At 48.9% G+C, this 24,275-nt stretch overlaps 2 protein-coding genes across 2 annotated transcripts in view; one reads left to right on the top strand and one right to left on the bottom strand.

Moving 5' to 3' along the window:
- LOC116362875 (DDB1- and CUL4-associated factor 15-like) overlaps positions 1–10,536 on the top strand; it is a 26,824-nt gene extending 16,288 nt beyond the window's left edge. Inside the window, 6 exon segments of the mRNA XM_031816867.1 lie at positions 54–145; positions 1,347–1,469; positions 5,288–5,370; positions 6,412–6,516; positions 6,649–6,764; positions 9,062–10,536. Coding sequence (XP_031672727.1) covers positions 54–145; positions 1,347–1,469; positions 5,288–5,370; positions 6,412–6,516; positions 6,649–6,764; positions 9,062–9,117 — 575 coding nt within the window. The 3' untranslated portion in view covers positions 9,118–10,536.
- A 2,985-nt stretch (positions 10,537–13,521) lies between these two features.
- LOC116362873 (MHC class II regulatory factor RFX1-like) lies at positions 13,522–24,275 on the bottom strand (the record flags this gene model as incomplete). Its single annotated transcript, XM_031816863.1, is given in 10 exon segments — positions 13,522–15,234; positions 15,327–15,372; positions 15,449–15,602; positions 19,465–19,676; positions 20,930–21,025; positions 21,027–21,080; positions 22,076–22,173; positions 22,570–22,721; positions 22,848–22,951; positions 24,063–24,275. Coding segments are annotated over 10 exon segments (1,290 nt in total), but the record flags the coding sequence as incomplete, so codon positions are not given.

Below are 24,275 nucleotides of genomic sequence, written 5' to 3'. Positions count from 1 at the left end.
TATCCCTCCCTCTCTCGCTCCCCTCTTCTCTTTCTTCCCGCGCTCCCTCTAGGGTTATGAGGATGATAAGGTCCAGCTGCCCTTCACTGTGACTGACCTGAAGGGACGCAACCTACAGCTGGTCACTGGGCCCCACAACGGACAGGTGTGTGTGTGTGAGAGAATAAAATCCATCCCTACCAATGGAGATAACTAGATCAGCAAGAAGGAGAGATGTGTCTGAGAGACACAGGGCCTGAGTGTTAATATTTACACCTGTTGTCTTCACTTAGTATTTGGAAGGAACCCAAGTCCAGGAGACCTGCAGTAAACCAGAACATGCTAGTGTGTGTGTGTGTGTGTATGTCTGTCTGTGTGTCCTACAGAGTGTGTGTGTCCTACTGAGAGTGTGTGTGTTACTGTTTTAGACCTGCAGTTAACCAGAACATGCTAGTGTGTGTGTGTGTATATGTCTGTGTGTCCTACAGAGTGTGTGTGTCCTACTGAGAGAGTGTGTGTTACTGTTTTAGACCTGCAGTTAACCAGAACATGCTAGTGTGTGTGTGTGTGTGTGTGTGTGTATGTCTGTGTGTCCTACTGAGTGTGTGTGTTATTGTTTAGACATGCAGTAAACCAGAACATGCTAGTGTGTGTGTCCTACTGAGAGTGTGTGTGTGTGTGTTATTGTTTTAGACCTGTAGTAAACCAGAACATGCCGAAGTGTGTGTCTGTCCTACAGAGTGTGTGTTATTGTTTTAGACCTGTAGTAAACCAGAACAGGCTAATGTGTGTGTCTGTCCTACATAGTGTGTGTCTGTCCTACATAGTGTGTGTTTGTCCTACAGAGTGTGTGTGTGTGTGTCTGTCCTACACAGAGTGTGTGTGTCTGTCCTACACAGAGTGTGTGTGTCTGTCCTACACAGATGTGGTGTCTGTCCTACACAGAGTGTGTGTGTCTGTCCTACACAGAGTGTGTGTGTCTGTCCTACACAGAGTGTGTGTGTCTGTCCTACACAGAGTGTGTGTGTCTGTCCTACACAGAGTGTGTGTGTCTGTCCTACACAGAGTGTGTGTGTCTGTCCTACACAGATGTGTTGTGTCTGTCCTACACAGAGTGTGTGTGTCTGTCCTACACAGAGTGTGTGTGTCTGTCCTACACAGAGTGTGTGTGTCTGTCCTACACAGAGTGTGTGTGTCTGTCCTACACAGAGTGTGTGTGTCTGTCCTACACAGAGTGTGTGTGTCTGTCCTACACAGAGTGTGTGTGTCTGTCCTACAGAGTGTGTGTGTCTGTCCTACAGAGTGTGTGTTAATGTTTTAGACCTGTAGTAAACCAGAACATGCTGATGTGTGTGTCTGTCCTACAGAGTGTGTGTGTGGAGCAGTTGACTCTGGACTTTGAGTACCTGATCAACGAGGTGATCCGGAGCGATGCCCGCTGGGCTGCTCAGTTCTGTTCCTTCAACGACTACGACGTTGTTATACTGGAGGTACATATATACACTAATCACCTATATATACACTAATCACCTATATATACACTATACACCTATATATACACTAATCACCTATATATACACCTATATATACACTATAGACCTATATATACACTATAGACCTATATATACACTATATACACTATAGACCTATATATATACACTATAGACCTATATATACACTATATACACTATAGACCTATATATATACACTATAGACCTATATATATACACTATAGACCTATATATATACACTATAGACCTATATATATACACTATAGACCTATATATATACACTATAGACCTATATATATATACACTATACACCTATATATACACTATACACCTATATATACACTCTAGACCTATATATACACTATACACCTATATATATACACTCTAGACCTATATATACACTATACACCTATATATACACTATACACCTATATATACACTCTACACCTATATATACACTACACCTATATATACACTACACCTATATATACACTATACACCTATATATACACTCTACACCTATATATACACTCTAGACCTATATATACACCCTAGACCTATATATACACCCTAGACCTATATATACACCCTAGACCTATATATACACCCTAGACCTATATATACACTCTAGACCTATATATACACTCTAGACCTATATATACACTCTAGACCTATATATATACACTATAGACCTATATATATACACTATAGACCTATATATACACTATACACCTATATATACACTATACACCTATATATACACTATACACCTATATATACACTCTAGACCTATATATACACTCTAGACCTATATATACACTCTAGACCTATATATACACTCTAGACCTATATATACACTATACACCTATATATACACTCTAGACCTATATATACACTATAGACCTATATATACACTCTAGACCTATATATACACTCTAGACCTATATATACACTCTAGACCTATATATACACTCTAGACCTATATATACACCCTAGACCTATATATACACCCTAGACCTATATATACACCCTAGACCTATATATACACCCTAGACCTATATATACACCCTAGACCTATATATACACCCTAGACCTATATATACACCCTAGACCTATATATACACCCTAGACCTATATATACACCCTAGACCTATATATACACCCTAGACCTATATATACACTATACACCTATATATACACTCTAGACCTATATACACTCTAGACCTATATATACACCCTAGACCTATATATACACCCTAGACCTATATATACACTATACACCTATATATACACTATACACCTATATATACACCTATATATACACTATACACCTATATATACACCTATATATACACTATACACCTATATATACACCTATATATACACTATACACCTATATATACACTATAGACCTATATATACACTATACACCTATATATACACTATACACCTATATATACACTATTCACCTATATATACACTATACACTATAGACCTATATATACACTAATCACCTATATACACACTATAGACCTGTATACACACTATAGACCTATATATACACTATATACACACTATAGACCTAGATACACTATCGACATACATATATGTGCCATCTCGGGACCCATGCCACATCTTTTCAGCCTCCTGGGGGGAATAGGCGTTGTCGTGCCCTCTTCACGACTGTCTTGGTGTGTTTGGACTATTCTAGTTTGTTGTTGATGTGGACACCGAGGAACTTGAAGCTCTCAACCTGCTCCACTACAGCCCCGTCCACGAGAATGGAGGCGTGCTCAGTCCTCCTTTTCCTGTAGTCCACAATCATCTCCTTAGTCTTGGCGACATTGAGGGATAGGTTGTTATTCTGGCACCACAAGGCCAGGTCTCTGACGACCTCCCTATAGGCTGTCTCGTCGTTGTCGGAGATAGTCCCAGGATCCTTAGCTTAGTGATGAGCTTTGAGGGTACTATGGTGTTGAACGCTATACACTATAGACCTGTGTATGAATGAATAGCATTCTCACAAGTGTTATTTTGGTCCAGGTGGGAAAGGGCAATGTGGAGTGCAATAGAGATGGCATCATCTGTGGATCTGTTTGGGCGGTATGCAAATTGGAGTGGGTCTAGGATTTCTGGGATAATGGTGTTGATGTGAGCCATTACTAGCCTTTCAAAGCACTTCATGACTATGGGTCTATAGTCATTTAGGCAGGTTGCCTTTGTGTTCTTGGGCACAGGGACTATGGTGGTCTGCTTGAAACATGTTGGTATTACAGACTCAATCAGGGACATGTTGAAAATGTCAGTGAAGACACCTGCCAGTTGGTCAGCACATGCCTGGAGCACACGTCCTGGTAATCCGTCAGGCCCCGCAGCCTTGTGTATGTTGACCTGTTTAAAGGTCTTACTCATGTCGGCCACAGAGAGCGTGATCGCATAGTCATCCGGAACAGCTGATGCTCTCATGCATGCCTCAGTGTTGCTTGCCACGACGCGAGCATAAAGTGATTTAGCTCGTCTGGTAGGCTTGTGTCACTGGGCAGCTCGTGGCTGTGCTTCCCTTTGTAGTCTGTAATAGTTTGCAAGCCCTACCACATAAGACGAGCGCCGGAGCCGGTGTAGTATGATTCAATCTTAGCCCTGTATTGACGCTTTGCCTGTTTGATGGTTCGTTGCAGGGCATAGCAGGATTTCTTGTAAGCTTCCGGGTTAGTCCCGCACTTTGAAAGCAGCAGCTCTACCCTTTAGCTCAGTGCGAATGTTGTCTGTAATCCATGGCTTCTGGTTGGGTTGTGTACATACAGTCACTGTGGGGACGATGTTCTCGATGCACTTATTGATAAATCCACTGACTGATGTGGTGTACTCTTCAATGCCATCGGAGAATCCCGGAACATGTTCCAGACTGTGATAGCAGACTGGGGTGCTTTTCTGCAGGAGGGACTGGTGCACTTAACAAAATAAATGTCATCAGGAAGGGAAATTATGTGAATATATTGAAGCAACATCTCAAGACATCAGTTAAAGCTTGGTTGCAAATGGGTCTTCGTAATGGACAATGACCCCAAGCATACTTCCAAAGTTGTGGCAGAATGGCTTAAGGACAACAAAGTCAAGGTATTGGAGTGGCCATCACAAAGACCTGACCTCAGTCTTGTAGAACATTTGTGGGCAGAACTGAAAAAGTGTGTGCAATCAAGGAGGCCTACAAACCTGACTCAGTTACACCAGCTCTTGTCAGGAGGAATGGGCCAAAATTCACACAACTTATTGTGGGAGGCTACCTGAAATGTTTGACCCAAGTTAAACAATTTAAAGGCAATGCTACCAAATACTAATTGAGTGTATGTAAACTTCTGACCCACTGGGAATGTGATGAAAGAAATAAAAGCTTAAATAAATCATTCTCTCTACTATTATTCTGACATTTCACATTCTTAAAATAAAGTGGTGATCCTAACTGACCTAAGACAGGTTTTTTTTTAAACTAGGATTAAATGTCAGGAATTGTGAAAAACTGAGTTTAAATGTATTTGGCTAAGGTGCATGAACTTCTGACTTCATCTGTAGCCGTGTGTGTGTGAAATAGATATATATATCTCTATCTCTCTCACACACACACTATAGACATATACACGACCCGTACCATGCGTTCACACACAGGAGCATCTACAGACACTTAGTCTACAAGCGTGCACACTTACACACTGTGTGTGTGTGTGTGTATATATATATATATATACGCACACACACTCACATCTGGTCAGACGGTAATGCTGTGTATTTGTGTGTATCAGGTGTGTCCAGAGACTAACACAGTGGTGATAAACATTGGGCTGCTGCTTCTGGCGTTCTCCAACCCTGAAGAGGAACACTGCAGGTAACTACACTGCACACACACACACATCTATTTTTAGTAAAGGCATAGCCATGCTTCATCCCAGCTTGAACAAAAAAGACAATTGTGGCCTGGTGAGGTGTTCTGGGGTCTGGAGGTCTGTTTTCCTGGCTAGTCACCTGGTGAGGTGTTCTGGGGTCTGGAGGTCTGTTTTCCTGGCTAGTCACCTGGTGAGGTGTTCTGGGGTCTGGAGGTCTGTTTTCCTGGCTAGTCACCTGGTGAGGTGTTCTGGGGTCTGGAGGTCTGTTTTCCTGTCTAGTCACCTGGTGAGGTGTTCTGGGGTCTGGAGGTCTGTTTTCCTGGCTAGTCACCTGGCGAGGTGTTCTGGGGCCTGGAGGTCTGTTTTCCTGGCTAGTCACCTGGTGAGGTGTTCTGGGGTCTGGAGGTCTGTTTTCCTGTCTAGTCACCTGGTGAGGTGTTCTGGGGTCTGGAGGGCTGTTTTCCTGGCTAGTCACCTGATGAGGTGTTTTGGGGTCTGGAGGGCTGTTTCCCTCTGTTTTCCTGGCTAGTCACCTGGTGAGGTGTTCTGAGGTCTGGAGGTCTGTTTTCCTGGCTAGTCACCTGGTGAGGTGTTCTGGGGTCTGGAGGTCTGTTTTCCTGGCTAGTCACCTGGTGAGGTGTTCTGGGGTCTGGAGGGCTGTTTTCCTCTCTAATCACCTGGTGTGGTGTTCTGGGGTCTGGAGGTGTTTTCCTGTCTAGTCACCTGGTGAGGTGTTTTGGGGTCTGGAGGGCTGTTTTCCTGGCTAGTCACCTGATGAGGTGTTTTGGGGTCTGGAGGGCTGTTTTCCTGGCTAGTCACCTGATGAGGTGTTCTGGGGTCTGGAGGGCTGTTTTCCTGGCTAGTCACCTGGTGAGGTGTTCTGGGGTCTGGAGGGCTGTTTCCTGGCTAGTCACCTGGTGAGGTGTTCTGGGGTCAGGGGTCCGGAGGGCTGTTTTCCTGGCTAGTCACTTGGTGAGGTGGTCTGGAGGGCTGTTTTAATTGTCTCTAACTGTCACTCACACTAACCGGTAGGTGTCTTCCAGGCCCAACACCTACCACTCCAGTCTGCAGGTGAGCTGGGACCTCAACACAGGAGTGTGTCACACCGTCGGGGTCGGTGACCTCACTGAGGTCAAGGGTCAGACCAGGTGAGACGATCTCTCTCTCCATATCTATCGCTCTCCCTCATTTCTTTCTCTCTTCATATCTCTTCATATCTCATTCTTTCTTTCTCTTTTCATATCGCTCTTCATATCTCCCTCTTCTCTCCCGTCCTGTAGTGGCAGTGTATGGAGTTCGTACAGAAAGTCTTGTGTGAACACAGTGATGAAGTGGCTGGTTCCAGAGAGCAGCTCTCGTTACATCAACCGCATGACCAACGAGGCCCTGCACAAAGGTACACACGTTATACATATATATACATTCCACAGGGAGGCTGGCCCATGTTGACTCCAACGCTTTCCACAGTTGTGTCAAGTTGGTTGGATGTTCTTTGCGTGGTGGACCATTCTTGATGCACACGAAACTGTAGCGTGAAAAACCCAGCAGCGTTGCAGTTCATGACACAAACCGGTGCGCCCGGTACCTACTACTGTACCCACTACCATTCCCACTACCGTACCCACTACCATACCCCCTACCATTCCCACTACTGTACCCACTACCATACCCCATACCCCCTACCATTCCCACTACCGTACCCACTACCATACCTCCTACCACTACCATACCCCCTACCGTACCCCCTACCATATCCCATACCATACCCCCTACCACTACCATTCCCCCTACCGTACCCCCTACCATAACCCATACCATACCCCCTACCATATCCCATACCATACCTCCTACCATACCCCATACCATACCCCCTACCATACCATACCTCCTACCATACCCCCTACCATACCATACCTCCTACCATACCCCCTACCATACCATACCTCCTACCATACCCCATACCCCCTACCATATCCCAAACCCCATATCCCATACCCCCTACCATATCCCATATACCATACCCCATATCCCATACCCCCTACCATATCCCATATACCATACCCCCTACCATATCCCATACCCCATACCATACCCCCTACCATATCCCATACCCCATACCCCCGACCATACCCCATATCCCATACCCCATATCCCGTACCCCCTACCATACCCCATATCCCATACCCCATATCCCGTACCCCCTACCATACCTCATACCCCATATCCCATACCCCTGACCATACCTCATACCATATCCCAAACCCCATATCCCATACCCCCTACCATATCCCATATACCATACCCCCTACCATACCCCATATCCCATACCCCCTACCATATCCCATATACCATACCCCCTACCATATCCCATATACCATACCCCCTACCATATCCCATACCCCCTACCATATCCCATACCCCATACCCCCGACCATACCCCATATCCCATATCCCATATCCCGTACCCCCTACCATACCTCATACCCCATATCCCATACCCCTGACCATACCTCATACCATATCCCATACCCCCTACCATATCCCATACCATATCCCATACCATACCCCCTACCATACCCCATACCCCCGACCATACCCCCTACCATACCCCATATCCCATACCTCATACCCCCTACCATACCTCATATCCCATACCCCCGACCATACCTCATACCCCATATACCATACCCCCGACCATACCTCATACCCCATATACCATACCCCCGACCATACCTCATACCCCATATACCATACCCCCGACCATACCTCATACCCCATATCCCATACCCCTGACCATACCTCATATACCATACCCCCAACCATATCCCATACCCCCTACCATACCCCCTACCATACACCATATCCCATACCATATCCCATATACCATACCATACCCCCTACCATATCCCATACCCCATACCATACCCCCGACCATACCCACTACCATACCCCCTACGATACCGACTACCGTACCCACTACCATACTCCAAAGGCATTGAAATATGTCTTGCCCAGTCAACCTCAATGACACACATACACAATCCATGTCTCAAGGCTTTAAAATCCTTCTTTAACCCGTCTCCTCTCCTTCATCTACACTGGTTGATGTGGATTTAATAAGTGACATCAATAAGGGATCATAGCTTTCACCTGGTCAGTCTATGTCATGGAAAGAGGTGTCCTTAATGTTTTGTATACTCAGGCCAGCAGCATACCACCCTGAAGCTAAGCAGGGTTGGTCCTGGTCGGTCCCTGGATGTGAGAGCAGATGCTTTTGGAAGTGGTGGTGGAGGACCAATAGGAGCCTCTCTTTCCTCTGGTCTAAAAAACTATATCCAAATTCCCCAGGGCAGTGATTGGGGACATTGCCCTGTGTAGGGTACCATCTTTCCGATGGGACATCTGTGGTCACTAAAGATCCCATGGCACTTATCGTAAGAGTAGGGGTGTTAACCCTGGTGTCCTGGCTAAAATCCCAATCTGGCCCTCATACCATCACAGTCACCTAATCATCTATAGTTAGCTCATTCATCCCCCCTCCTCTCCCCTGTAACTATTCCCCAGGTTGTTGTGGGGAATGTGTTCTCAGTCAACTGACCTGGTAAAATAAGGGTTAAATGAAACACACACGTTATGTAAATTAATTCTTCAAATCTGTTTATTCTTCTGTTTGTCCCCCTCTCTTCTGTCCAGGTTCCTCTCTACAGGTGTTGGCTGACAGCGACCGGAGTACCTGGATCATACTATGAGGGACAACAGAGGGGTGTCCTGACACCAGAGGCTCGGACTGTCACACACACCCATCCACACACCGACACACATACAGCAAGCCTGTTTAGCTGCTACAGTAACAGTCATAGGATCCCTCTCAAATGGCACCCTATTCCACCCTATTCCCTCCTATTCCACCCTATTCCCTCCTATTCCACCCTATTCCCTCCTATTCCCTCCTATTCCACCCTATTCCCTCCTATTCCACCCTATTCCCCCCTATTCCCTATTCCACATGTGGTGCACTACGTTTCCATTATCCCTGTGGTGAGAAGTGGTGCTCTATATAGGACCTTCAGACTCCACTCTGGACCTGGAAACCAGTTCCACTGTTCCCCTCTAATCAGGGACTGATTTAGACCTGGGACACCAGGTGGGTGTGCAATTAATGATCAGGTAGACCAGAAAGCAGGCTCCGGACCTCGTAGGGTCAGAGTTGAATACCCCCGATTTAGGGAATAGGGTGCCATGTTGTCATGACTCAGTTACGACATGTCGCCAACCTGAATCTGTGCACCTGCCTCTGTGTGTGTGTGTGTGCCTCTGTGTGTGTGCCTCTGTGTGTGTGATATTGTAGGATGGAAGAAACGAGGCAGTGTGTTTTCCACATGTTCTGTTTTTGTTTGACGATATAATGTACCATAATTTGCACCCATGGATCCAGAGCTGGACTGAACAAAGATGATTTTACTGTGGGTTTTTAGTTCGGTTTGTTTGGTGTAATTTTCCGTTTTATGACTGTGTGTGAGAGAGAGAGAGAGAGAAAGAAGTTGTGTGGTCCTCATGCCTCCGAGATTCTGCTGCTCTTCTCGGAACCTAAAGGCCACTCCTCGAAACCAGCTTTTTGTCCAGGTCTGTCTGACTGCAACAGGGCCTACACATGAACCGGAACCAATCCTGTTATTTGTCGCTCTGGAGTGACTGACGTTCCCCCTAGGTACAGATCTAGGATCAGCTTCCTCTCCCCCAATCCTAACCTTAACCATTAGTGGGGGGAAATGTTAAACTGACCGCAGATCAGTGTCTAATGGCAACTTCACCATCGACAGATTTCTTCTTGGATTGCGTCCAACATGGCTCCCTATGTAGTGCACTACGTTTTGTCCAGAGCCTCATAGGGCTTTGGTCAAAAGTAGTGCACTACATAGGGAATAGGGTGTCAGTTCAGATTGTCCCCTTTTTAAATGTATTTGTATGTAATGGAGTTAACTTTCCCAGATTTACTGCCTAGTCCTTCATCCCAGGAATCTTTTTTTTTGGAAAGTTACAACCCTAGATGGAGCAGAGGCTTATGGAGTTTAACCAAGCCTGTCATTATCTGGCTGTATTTTAAGACTGGACGGAGAGAGCATGGTTCACTTGATTATTTTTTGATAAAAATAAATTGAAAGATTCACCTTTGCGTGTGGCTGTTTCCTGTGTGTGAAGGAGAAACGAAGTTCAGTTTTAAGAGACTGAAGAGGGGAAACACCGGTAAAGTATTTAATGGCTGAAGGTGGGCTGGTATCACGTCTGTATATGGCAACAACTGAGTACTGATAAACTACAAACTCTAGTCACAGCGATTCAATACAAAAGGTCTACAAAACATATAGTAGATATCTTGTGATTGTACAATAGTAATACAGTAGCTAAATACTCTGGATAGTACATCAAAATATGCTACACATACTGTTGAAAGGCCATAATGGTTCAATAAATATATGATAGTCACTAAAGTAACATCTATTTCAAACACACATTCACTGATCTGTTCTGACTGGTGACTTTCTGCTGAGCTGGCAGTTACGGTTGCCATGGATACAACGTTGCATGTGCTCTCGCTGTGACTTCTGACCCAATCACAGATTAGAGATGTTTCTGTGAAGGTCTGTATCCTGCTGGTGGGATACGACTTTACTGTTGTGTGTGGATGAATGACGATGGAGGGACGAATGAATGGGATAGAAACAGGATGCATTATGGCTGCCCTCTCTCTTATGACACGACATATGCCTGCTATAACTCATAACACCAAAGAGAGGAACAAATGTCAGATTGTTCAGGTTTAGAAACACTTTATTAATCAGATCTAATTAAAAACACAGGTTGTCTTCCAAATGGCACCATAGTCCCCATATAGTACACTACTTTAGACCAGAGCCCTATTCCCTATATAGTACACTACTTTAGACCAGAGCCCTATTCCCTATATAGTGCACTACTTTAGACCAGAGCCCTATTCCCTATATAGTACACTACATTAGACCAGAGCCCTAGTCCCTATATAGTACACTACTTTAGACCAGAGCCCTAGTCCCTATATAGTGCACTACTTTAGACCATGGTCAATAGGGCTCAGGTCCAAAAAAAGTGCAGTATCCAGGGAGCCATTTGGGATTCAACCCCCAGCGCTGTCTCGCTCTACAAGGCACAGGGCATCTCTTAGTTGGCCAAATAATAAAAATACACTACAACATACCTTTCTGAATGCTGCCCTGTTTGGAACTACACCCCCCATCCTCTACACCCCCCATCCTCTACACCCTCTACACCCCCCATCCTCTACACCCCCCATCCTCTATACCCCCCATCCTCTACACCCTCTACACCCCCCATCCTCTACACCCTCTACACCCCCCATCCTCTACACCCTCTACACCCCCCATCCTCTATACCCCCCATCCTCTACACCCCCCATCCTCTACACCCCCCATCCTCTACACCCTCTACACCCCCCATCCTCTACACCCCCCATCCTCTATACCCCCCATCCTCTACACCCCCCATCCTCTACACCCCCCATCCTCTACACCCCCCATCCTCTACACCCCCCATCCTCTACACCCCCCATCCACTACACCCCCATCCTCTACACCCCCCATCCACTACACCCCCATCCTCTACACCCCCCATCCTCTACACCCCCCATCCTCTACACCCCCCATCCACTACACCCCCCATCCTCTACACCCCCATCCTCTACACCCCCATCCTCTACACCCCCATCCTCTACACCCCCATCCTCTACACCCCCCATCCTCTACACCCCCCATCCTCTACACCCCCCATCCTCTACACCCCCCATCCTCTACACCCCCCATCCTCTACACCCCCCATCCTCTACACCCCCATCCTCTACACCCCCCATCCTCTACACCCCCCATCCTCTACACCCCCATCCTCTACACCCCCCATCCTCTACACCCCCCATCCTCTACACCCCCCATCCTCTACACCCCCCATCCTCTACACCCCCCCATCCTCTACACCCCCCCATCCTCTACACCCCCCCCATCCTCTACACCCCCCCATCCTCTACACCCCCCCATCCTCTACACCCCCCCATCCTCTACACCCCCCATCCTCTACACCCCCCCATCCTCTACACCCCCCATCCTCTACACCCCCCATCCTCTACACCCCCCCATCCTCTACACCCCCCCATCCTCTACACCCCCCATCCTCTACACCCCCCATCCTCTACACCCCCCAATCCTCTACACCCCCCATCCTCTACACCCCCCATCCTCTACACCCCCCATCCTCTACACCCCCCATCCTCTACACCCCCCAATCCTCTACACCCCCAATCCTCTACACCCCCAATCCTCTACACCCCCAATCCTCTACACCCCCCCATCCTCTACACCCCCCATCCTCTACACCCCCCAATCCTCTACACCCCCAATCCTCTACACCCCCCCATCCTCTACACCCCCCCATCCTCTACACCCCCCCCATCCTCTACACCCCCCCATCCTCTACACCCCCCCCATCCTCTACACCCCCCCCCATCCTCTACACCCCCCCCATCCTCTACACCCCCCCATCCTCTACACCCCCCAATCCTCTACACCCCCAATCCTCTACACCCCCCCCATCCTCTACACCCCCCCCCATCCTCTACACCCCCCCCATCCTCTACACCCCCCCATCAGGACTCCACTGTTAGAGTGTCTGACTGACCCCTTCAGTCTCCGTTCACGGAGGGCTATTAACATATTCATACTTAGACTCTTTGATGAGCCGTCCTAAATGCTGCCCTGTTGAAGTACCGATAGGATGCCTGTTTGGGACACACTAAGTGGTTGTCTAAGAGGTCAGTGAACATCATCAGGACTGAAGACCGACAGCTGTAACAACTCGACACCTGGCTCGGGCAAACGCAGTAAATCTCTCTCCCCTTCTCTATGGCAGTCAGGACAGTGGGTGGGTAAGGTGAGGACAGAGAAGGTTGTAGCCATGCAGGTTGACTGACTCACACAGAACCAATCAAAAGTTTGGACACGCCTACTCATTCCAGGGTTTTTATTTACATTGTCTACATTGTAGAATAATAATGAAGACAAAGCTGTCATCAAGGCAAAGGGTGGCAACTTTGAAGAATATAAAATATATATATTTTGGGTTACTACATGATTCCATATGTGTTATTTCATAGTTTGATGTCATCACTGTTATTCTACAATGTAGAAAAATAAAGAAAAACCCTGGAATGAATCCAAACTACTGACTGGTACTGAAGGTCTGGTTTCAGTCAGAGGTACGTTGTAGACCTCTGTTGACAGGGACATATAGGTCTGGATTCACATTGTAGACCTCTGTTGACAGTGACATATAGGTCTGGATTCAGTCGGAGGTACGTTGTAGACATCTGACAGGGACATATAGGTCTGGATTCAGTCGGAGGTACGTTGTAGACCTCTGTTGACAGGGACATATAGGTCTGGATTCAGTCGGAGGTACGTTGTAGACATCTGACAGGGACATATAGGTCTGGATTAAGTCAGAGGTACGTTGTAGACCTCTGACAGGGACATATAGGTCTGGATTAAGTCAGAGGTACGTTGTAGACCTCTGTTGACAGGGACATATAGAAAGGGATTCAGTCAGAGGTACGTTGTAGACCTCTGTTGACGGACATATAGGAAGGGATTCAGTCAGAGGTACGTTGTAGACCTCTGTTGACAGTGACATATAGGTTTGGATTCAGTCAGAGGTACGTTGTAGACCTCTGACAGGGACATATAGGTCTGGATTCAGTCAGAGGTACGTTGTAGACCTCTGACAGTGCCCCATTTAAAGGCAGTGTTCCTCAGCGTCTTCACGGTAAATGTTGCATATGTCAGCTCAGTCAGGTATTACCTTTAAATGTTAAGGGTGCTACAACACACCTCAGATTGAATCTCAGCCACGGTATTCGTACAAGACTGTTTCTGCATCCAACAACAAGTTGCCAAGCTAGTGGTAAAGTTAATTAGTGGGATAAGTTGGTCAAATCTGGAACAGACTGTTACCCTGTCTAGTGAAGGGGTCACCGTCTTATGTCACAATGAAGGACCAGTGTGTCTAGTGAAGACGGTCACCGTCTCTTATGTCACAATGAAGGACCAGTGTGTCTAGTGAAGAGGTCACCGTCTCTGATGTCACAATGAAGGACCAGTGTGTCTAGTGAAGAGGTCACTGTCTCTGATGTCACAATGAAGGACCAGTGTGTCTAGTGAAGAGGTCACCGTCTCTTATGTCACAATGAAGGACCAGTGTGTCTAGTGAAGAGGTCACCGTCTCTTATGTCACAATGAAGGACCAGTGTGTCTAGTGAAGAGGTCACTGTCCCTTATGTCACAATGAAGGTGATGAGGAACCATGATAACTAAAAGAGATGAAAAGGTAAGCTGTGAAACCTCTCCTTCGCTTACACACACACGAGAGATCAAGGTGCAGACAGACAGGGTGTGTGAGGTTGCAGGAACAGATAAGGAACTTAATGGCAATGGGATCACAAATGGGCTCATAGCAAACTATCATTAAGGCAAAGGATGAGTGTGTTGTTGAGGGTGTGTGTTGTTGAGGGTGTGTGTGTTGTTGAGGGTGTGTGTGTGTCATGTTAGCCAACGGCTAAGTCGAGAGCGTGTGTTTCAGTTGTCAGTGTGCGTGTTGGGTGTGTGTGAGTCACTCTGTGTGTGTGGTATTGAACAGTCCCCGGGGGTCAGTCCTGGCTAGCTTGACGGGCGGCTCCAGGGACTCCTCCCCCTCTCCCAGACCAGCGGAGTTAGACGGCACGGTCATCTCTACCCCCTCTTCATCACTCTCCTCCTCCTCCTCTTCCTCATCTGAGACACACACACACACAGATATATTAACCGTTTCCAGGTTTATTGTGGCCACATTATTAGAGATGAAGGGTTGCAGGGTGAGACATTACCTTTATCAGGGTCCTGACAGTTCAGACTCCTGCCCACACTGGCAAACTGAGAGAGAGAGAGAGAGAGACGATCAGCAGTGCATCGTGTGTGTCGATATGTGTGTTTATGTGTGTGTGTGTACCTCTCCCATGACAGCGATGGGTGTCTCTCCTTTAGCCTGGGCCACTCTGTGTTCTACCAGGTAGTACATGTACTCATCATACAGCAGTCTGATCAGGTGGAAGGATCCGAAGCTGGCAGCACTACGCAGAGTCAGGTCTCTAATCACCATGGAACTGGGGGGGTAGAGAGAGACAGGTCTCTAATCACCATGAAACTGGGGGGGTAGAGAGAGACAGGTCTCTAATCACCATGGAACTGGGGGGGTAGAGAGAGACAGGTCTCTAATCACCATGGAACTGGGGGGGTAGAGAGAGACAGGTCTCTAATCACCATGGAACTGGGGGGGTAGAGAGAGACAGGTCTCTAATCACCATGGAACTGGGGGGGGTAGAGAGAGACAGGTCTCTAATCACCATGAAACTGGGGGGGTAGAGAGAGACAGGTCTTTAATCACCATGAAACTGGGGGGGTAGAGAGAGACAGGTCTCTAATCACCATGGAACTGGGGGGGTAGAGAGAGACAGGTCTCTAATCACCATGGAACTGGGGGGGGGGGGGGTGAGAGAGACAGGTCTCTAATCACCATGGAACTGGGGGGTAGAGAGAGACAGGTCTCTAATCACTGGGGGGGGGGGGGGGTAGAGAGATAGGTCTCTAATCACCATGGAACTGGGGGGTAGAGAGAGACAGGTCTCTAATCACCATGGAACTGGGGGGGGTAGAGAGAGTCAGGTCTCGCTTCACCATGGAACTGGGGGGGTAGAGAGAGACAGGTCTCTAATTACCATGGAACTGGGGGGTAGAGAGAGACAGGTCTCTAATCACCATGGAACTGGGGGGTAGATAGAGACAGGTCTCTAATCACCATGAAACTGGGGGGGGGGGAACTGGGGGGGTAGAGAGAGAGAGGTCTCTAATCACCATGGAACTGGGGGGGGGTAAAGAGAGACATGTCTATAATCGCCATGGAACTGGGGGGTTTAGAGAGAGACAGGTCTCTAATCACTGGGGGGGGGGGGGGTAGAGAGAGATAGGTCTCTAATCACCATGGAACTGGGGGGTAGAGAGAGACAGGTCTCTAATCACCATGGAACTGGGGGGGGGGGTAGAGAGAGTCAGGTCTCTAATCACCATGGAACTGGGGGGGTAGAGAGAGACAGGTCTCTAATTACCATGGAACTGGGGGGGGTAGAGAGATAGGTCTCTAATCACCATGGAACTGGGGGGTAGAGAGAGACAGGTCTCTAATCATCATGGAACTGGGGGGTAGAGAGAGACAGGTCTCTAATCACCATGGAACTGGGGGGGTAGAGAGAGACAGGTCTCTAATCACCATGGAACTGGGGGGGGTAGAGAGAGACAGGTCTCTAATCACCATGGAACTGGGGGGGGGGTAGAGAGAGACAGGTCTCTAATCACCATGGAACTGGGGGGGGGGGGGGGTAGAGAGAGACAGGTCTCTAATCACTGGGGGGGGGGGTGAGAGAGTCAGGTCTCTAATCACCATGGAACTGGGGGGGTAGAGAGAGACAGGTCTCTAATCATCATGGAACTGGGGGGTAGAGAGAGACAGGTCTCTAATCACCATGGAACTGGGGGGGTAGAGAGTGACAGGTCTCTAATCATCATGGAACTGGGGGGGTAGAGAGAGACAGGTCTCTAATCACCATGGAACTGGGGGGGTAGAGAGAGACAGGTCTCTAATCACCATGGAACTGGGGGGGTAGAGAGAGACAGGTCTCTAATCACCATGGAACTGGGGGGGTAGAGAGAGACAGGTCTCTAATCATCATGGAACTGGGGGGGTAGAGAGAGACAGGTCTCTAATCACCATGGAACTGGGGGGTAGAGAGAGACAGGTCTCTAATCATCATGGAACTGGGGGGTAGAGAGAGACAGGTCTCTAATCACCATGGAACTGGGGGGGTAGAGAGAGACAGGTCTCTAATCACCATGGAACTGGGGGGGTAGAGAGAGACAGGTCTCTAATCACCATGGAACTGGGGGGGTAGGGAGAGACAGGTCTCTAATCATCATGGAACTGGGGGGGTAGAGAGAGACAGGTCTCTAATCACCATGAAACTGGGGGGGGGGGGTAGAGAGAGACAGGTCTCTAATCATCATGGAACTGTGGAGGTAGAGAGAGACAGGTCTCTAATCATCATGGAACTGGGGGGTAGAGAGAGACAGGTCTCTAATCACCATGGAACTGGGGGGTAGAGAGAGACAGGTCTCTAATCACTGGGGGGGGGGGGGGGGTAGAGAGAGACAGGTCTCTAATCATCATGGAACTGGGGGGTAGAGAGAGACAGGTCTCTAATCGTCATGGAACTGGGGAGGTAGAGAGAGACAGGTCTCTAATCACCATGGAACTGGGGGGGTAGAGAGAGACAGGTCTCTAATCGTCATGGAACTGGGGAGGTAGAGAGAGACAGGTCTCTAATCACCATGGAACTGGGGGGGTAGAGAGAGACAGGTCTCTAATCACCATGGAACTGGGGGGGTAGAGAGAGACAGGTCTCTAATCACCATGGAACTGGGGGGGTAGAGAGAGACAGGTCTCTAATCACCATGGAACTGGGGGGGTAGAGAGAGACAGGTCTCTAATCATCATGGAACTGGGGGGGTAGAGAGAGACAGGTCTCTAATCACCATGAAACTGGGGGGGGGGTAGAGAGAGACAGGTCTCTAATCATCATGGAACTGTGGAGGTAGAGAGAGACAGGTCTCTAATCATCATGGAACTGGGGGGGTAGAGAGAGACAGGTCTCTAATCACTGGGGGGGGGGGGGGTAGAGAGAGACAGGTCTCTAATCGTCATGGAACTGGGGAGGTAGAGAGAGACAGGTCTCTAATCACCATGGAACTGGGGGGGTAGAGAGAGACAGGTCTCTAATCACCATGGAACTGGGGGGTAGAGAGAGACAGGTCTCTAATCATCATGGAACTGGGGGGTAGAGAGAGACAGGTCTCTAATCACCATGGAACTGGGGGGGTAGAGAGAGACAGGTCTCTAATCACCATGGAACTGGGGGGGTAGAGAGAGACAGGTCTCTAATCACCATGGAACTGGGGGGGGTAGAGAGAGACAGGTCTCTAATCATCATGGAACTGGGGGGGTAGAGAGAGACAGGTCTCTAATCACCATGAAACTGGGGGGGGGGGGGGGTAGAGAGAGACAGGTCTCTAATCATCATGGAACTGGGAGGTAGAGAGAGACAGGTCTCTAATCATCATGAACTGGGGGTAGAGAGAGACAGGTCTCTAATCACCATGGAACTGGGGGGGGTAGAGAGAGACAGGTCTCTAATCACTGGGGGGGGGGGGGGGGGTAGAGAGAGACAGGTCTCTAATCATCATGGAACTGGGGGGTAGAGAGAGACAGGTCTCTAATCACCATGGAACTGGGGGGGGTAGAGAGAGACAGGTCTCTAATCGTCATGGAACTGGGGAGGTAGAGAGAGACAGGTCTCTAATCACCATGGAACTGGGGGGTTAGAGAGAGACAGGTCTCTAATCACCATGGAACTGGGGGGGGGGGTAGAGAGAGACAGGTCTCTAATCATCATGGAACTGGGGGGTAGAGAGAGACAGGTCTCTAATCACCATGGAACTGGGGGGTAGAGAGAGACAGGTCTCTAATCACCATGGAACTGGGGGGGTAGAGAGAGACAGGTCTCTAATCATCATGGAAACTGGGGGGGTAGAGAGAGACAGGTCTCTAATCACCATGAAACTGGGGGGGGGGGGTAGAGAGAGACAGGTCTCTAATCATCATGGAACTGGGGGGTAGAGAGAGACAGGTCTCTAATCATCATGGAACTGGGGAGGTAGAGAGAGACAGGTCTCTAATCACCATGGAACTGGGCAGGTAGAGAGAGACAGGTCTCTAATCACCATGGAACTGGGGGGGTAGAGAGAGACAGGTCTCTAATCACCATGGAACTGGGGAGGGACAAGAAGAGGAGGGAAACATTCAAATCAAAGAGCCTTTGATGCTCACTGTCTCTGATTCAAAACATCCTCTTCTCTCACCTGTAGAAGCTCCACCGCAGCAGGAAGAGCTTGGCAGCCTGAGGGAAGGCTGCAGGGCTGTGTGGGTAGGGCTTTAGGACCTGGGAGACCACGCCGTCCAGCCAGGCAGCCCACTGCTCCAGAGAGTTATGTTGTTGTAGCGTCTGCTTGAAGTCCTGCTCCAACCTCTGGATCACAGCATCCTCACAACCACACACCCACGACGCCTGTTCCTACAGGGGAGAGACAGGAGTATAGGATCACAGCATCCTCACAACCACACACCCACGACGCCTGTTCCTACAGGGGAGAGACAGGAGTATAGGATCACAGCATCCTCACAACCACACACCCACGACGCCTGTTCCTACAGGGGGGAGACAGGAGTATAGGATCACACCATCCTCACAACCACACACCCACGACGCCTGTTCCTACAGTGGGGAGAGAGAGACAGGAGTATAGGATCACAGCATCCTCACAACCACACACCCACGACGCCTGTTCCTACAGGGGGGAGAGAGAGACAGGAGTATAGGATCACAGCATCCTCACAACCACACACCCACGACGCCTGTTCCTACAGGGGGGAGAGAGAGACAGGAGTATAGGATCACAGCATCCTCACAACCACACACCCACGACGCCTGTTCCTACAGGGGGGAGACAGGAGTATAGGATCACACCATCCTCACAACCACACACCCACGACGCCTGTTCCTACAGGGGGGAGACAGGAGTATAGGATCACAGCATCCTCACAACCACGACGCCTGTTCCTACAGGGGGGAGAGAGAGACAGGAGTTTAGGATCACAGCATCCTCACAACCACACACCCACGACGCCTGTTCCTACAGGGGGGGAGAGAGAGACAGGAGTATAGGATCACAGCATCCTCACAACCACACACCCACGATGCCTGTTCCTACAGGGGGGGAGAGAGACAGGAGTATAGGATCACACCATCCTCACAACCACGACGCCTGTTCCTACAGGGGGGAGAGAGAGACAGGAGTATAGGGTGGAGAGAGAGAGACAGGATTTTTGGTTGGAGAGAGACACAGGATTATAGGTTGGAGAGAGAGAGAGACAGGAGTATAGGATCACACCATCCTCACAACCACACACCCACGACACCTGTTCCTACAGGGGAGAGAGAGACAGGAGTATAGGTTGGAGAGAGAGAGACAGGAATATAGGTTGGAGAGAGAGAGACAGGAATATAGGTTGGAGAGAGAGAGACAGGAATATAGGTTGGAGAGAGAGAGACAGGAATATAGGTTGGAGAGAGAGAGACAGGAATATAGGTTGGAGAGAGAGAGACAGGAATATAGGCTGGAGAGAGAGAGAGACAGGATTATAGGTTGGAGAGAGAGCGAGGTTAGTGTTAGAGGTATCCAGACAGAGAGAGGTAGTGGTTAGAAGGTATCCAGACAGAGAGAGAGAGAGAGAGGTAGTGGTTAGAAGGTATCCAGACAGACGTACCTGCACGTTAGTGAAGTCAACTCTGTTGAGGTCACTCAGCATCTGATTGATCTGGGCGGTGTTCTGGAGGACGGCCCTGGCTGCCTGGGCCAGGTGGGTTTAGACTGGTGTAGCGACGCAGCGTCTGGGCAAACGCCCCGGCACACATCACCTGGAGGGAGGAAGACGGGAGAGAGGGAGGGGAGGAGGGGGAGAGGAGAGGAAGAGGGGGAGATGGAGAGAGGAGGGAAGGAGGGGAGAGGAGAGGAGGGGGGAGACGAGGAGAGAGGAGGGGAGAGGAGGGGCAGACTGGGGAGAGGGGAGAGAGGAGGAGGGGGAGGAGTGGGAGACGGGAGGAGAGGAGGGGAGACGGGGCGTGAGGAGGGGAGGAGGGGGAGACGAGGAGGGAGGAGAGGAGGGGACGGAGTGGGAGACGGGAGAGGGAGAGACGGAGAGAGGAGGGGGAGACGGGAGAGAGGAGGGGAGGGAGTGGGAGACGGGAGAGACGGGAGAGAGGGAGGGGGAGACGGGAGGAGGGGAGGGGGAGACGGGAGAGAAGAGGGGAGGAGGGAGAGAGGAGGGAGAGACGGGGGAGACGGGAGAGAGGAGGGGGAGACGGGAGAGAGGAGGGGAGGAGTGGGAGATGGGAGAGAGGAGGGGGCGGAGTGGGAGACGGGAGAGAGGGGGGGAGGAGGGAGAGAGGAGGGGAGGAGGGAGAGACGGGAGAGAGGGGGGGAGGAGGGAGAGAGGAGGGGAGGAGGGAGAGACGGGAGGGAGAGACGGGAGAGAGGAGGGAGAGACGGGATGGAGGAGGGAGAGACGGGAGAGAGGAGGGAGAGAGACGGGAGAGAGGAGGGAGAGACGGGAGAGAGGAGGAGAGAGGAGGGAGAGAAGAGGGCGAGGAGGGAGAGACGGGAGGGAGGAAGGAGGGGGAGGAGGGAGAGAAGAGGGGGGAGGAGACGGGGAGGGAGGAGGGAGAGACGGGAGGGAGGAGGGAGAGACGGGAGGGAGGAGGGAGAGACGGGAGGAGGAGGGAGAGGGAGGAGGGAGAGACATGGAGGAGGGGGAGACGGGAGAGAGAGGTAATGTAGTTTTGTGGAAGAGTGTTTGTATTGGTGTGTGTGTGTGTGTGTGTGTGTGTGTGTGTGTGTGTGTGCGTGATCACACCTTCATGCGGACCATCTCCTCTGGTATGTTCATCATGGCGCTTGTCAGCCAGCTCTCTAGACTCTTGGCAAAGTTACGGATGGCTTGAGTTAAGGCACCTGACAGAGAGAGAGAGAGAGAGAGGGAGATGACAGAGAGAGAGAGAGAGAGGGAGATGACAGAGAGGGAGATAGGGAGGGAGGTGATTAGAGATGAGAGAGAGGGAGATAGGGAGGGAGATGATTAGAGATGAGAGAGAGGGAGATGATTAGAGATGAGAGAGAGGGAGATGAGCGAGAAACGTAGCTAGTCATATGTTTTAGAAGACATTACATGTGCTGTCATTTAGTGTAATGTAGCTCTAATGTCATGTGGCTCTAATGTCATGTTGTGTGGCTCTAATGTCATGTTGTGTAGCTCTAATGTCATGTTGTGTAGCTCTAATGTCATGTTGTGTAGCTCTAATGGCATGTAGACCTAATGTCATGTTGTGTAGCTCTAATGTCATAACTCACTGGGGATGGGTCGTAATACGTCAGGGATAAGGATCTCCACCAGGGTCTGGTACAGTGTGTTGTCACAGTCTCTGGTCCAGTGAACAACTGGCTGGTACTTACACAGCACCACAAGGTACCACTTAGGCAGACGCTCCTCTGACTCACCATGACTGGACACACACACACACACACACACACACACACACACGTTGTTAGATTGTGTGTGTTAATGTGTGACATGTAGAATGTGTGTGTGTTGTAATGTGAGACATGTAGAACGTGTGTGTTTCACTCACACGCTGAGTGTGTCTGCGTCGATGCTCTCGCTGAACCTCCAGAAGGTTTTCCACAGCGTCTCCACCAGAGTGAACTGCAGGTTCACCATCACATCCAGAATGGCCTGCACAGACATGACATAGCACTACGTAAGAATGATAAAACACTACGTAAGAATGATAACACTACATTAGACTGACATAGCACACCTGTAGACTGACATAGCACTACGTAAGAATGATAAAACACTACATTTGTCTGACATTACACTACATTAGACTGACATAGCACACCTGTAGACTGACATAGCACTACGTAAGAATGATAAAACACAACCTTTGTCTGACATTACACTACATTAGACAGAGATAGCACTACATTAGACAGAGATAGCACTACATTAGACAGAGATAGCACTACATTAGACAGAGATAGCACTACACTAGACAGAGATAGCAATACATTAGACAGAGATAGCACTACATTAGACAGAGATAGCACTACATTAGACAGAGATAGCAATACATTAGACAGCGATAGCACTACATTAGACAGAGATAGCACTGCATTAGACAGAGATAGCACTGCATTAGACAGAAACAGCACTGCATTAGACAGAGATAGCACTGCATTAGACAGAGATAGCACTGCATTAGACAGAGATAGCACTACATTAGACAGAGATAGCACTACATTAGACAGAGATAGCACTACATTAGACAGAGATAGCACTACATTAGACAGAGATAGCACTACATTAGACAGAGATAGCACTGCATTAGACAGAGATATCACTACATTAGACAGAGATAGCACTACATTAGACAGAGATAGCACTACATTAGACAGAGATAGCACTGCATTAGACAGAGATATCACTACATTAGACAGAGATAGCACTACATTAGACAGAGATAGCACTACATTAGGTTGACAAAGCACTGCATAAGACAGACATAAACACTACATTAGACAGAGATAGCACTACATTAGGTTGACAAAGCACTGCATAAGACAGACATAAACACTACACAAGGCTGTCATACATTTTCATTACACTACAATAGACTAACACACCATTTCCCAACCCTGGTCCTGGAACTAAAACACCTGATTCTACATCTCAACTCATCATCGTTATCGCTAGTGGAATCAAGACAGACATAGTAGGCACAACACTTCATAAGACTGCCATAAGACTGGCACAAGCCAGCAGTGCGTAGTAGACTGTTTACCTCACAGTGTTCCCTGTAGAGCTGTTGGAAGGCTGCGACGTGTTCTGGAACGATCCCATCAGGAAGAGGTCTGTCCTGCAGATCCAACTCTGGGAACTCAGGCAGCGCCCGTGACGCGTCTGGACAACAACAACGGTTACATTGCTGTGTTATTATGTGTGGAATTACATGTCGACGATTTACAATGTGTTGATCTGTGTGCTTCACATTGGT

The sequence above is a fragment of the Oncorhynchus kisutch genome, unplaced genomic scaffold (assembly GCF_002021735.2).
Source record: "Oncorhynchus kisutch isolate 150728-3 unplaced genomic scaffold, Okis_V2 scaffold886, whole genome shotgun sequence".
Classification (NCBI taxonomy): domain Eukaryota; kingdom Metazoa; phylum Chordata; class Actinopteri; order Salmoniformes; family Salmonidae; genus Oncorhynchus; species Oncorhynchus kisutch.
The sequence above is the reverse complement of the archived record's forward strand: the minus strand, read 5'-3'. Positions and strand labels throughout refer to the sequence as shown.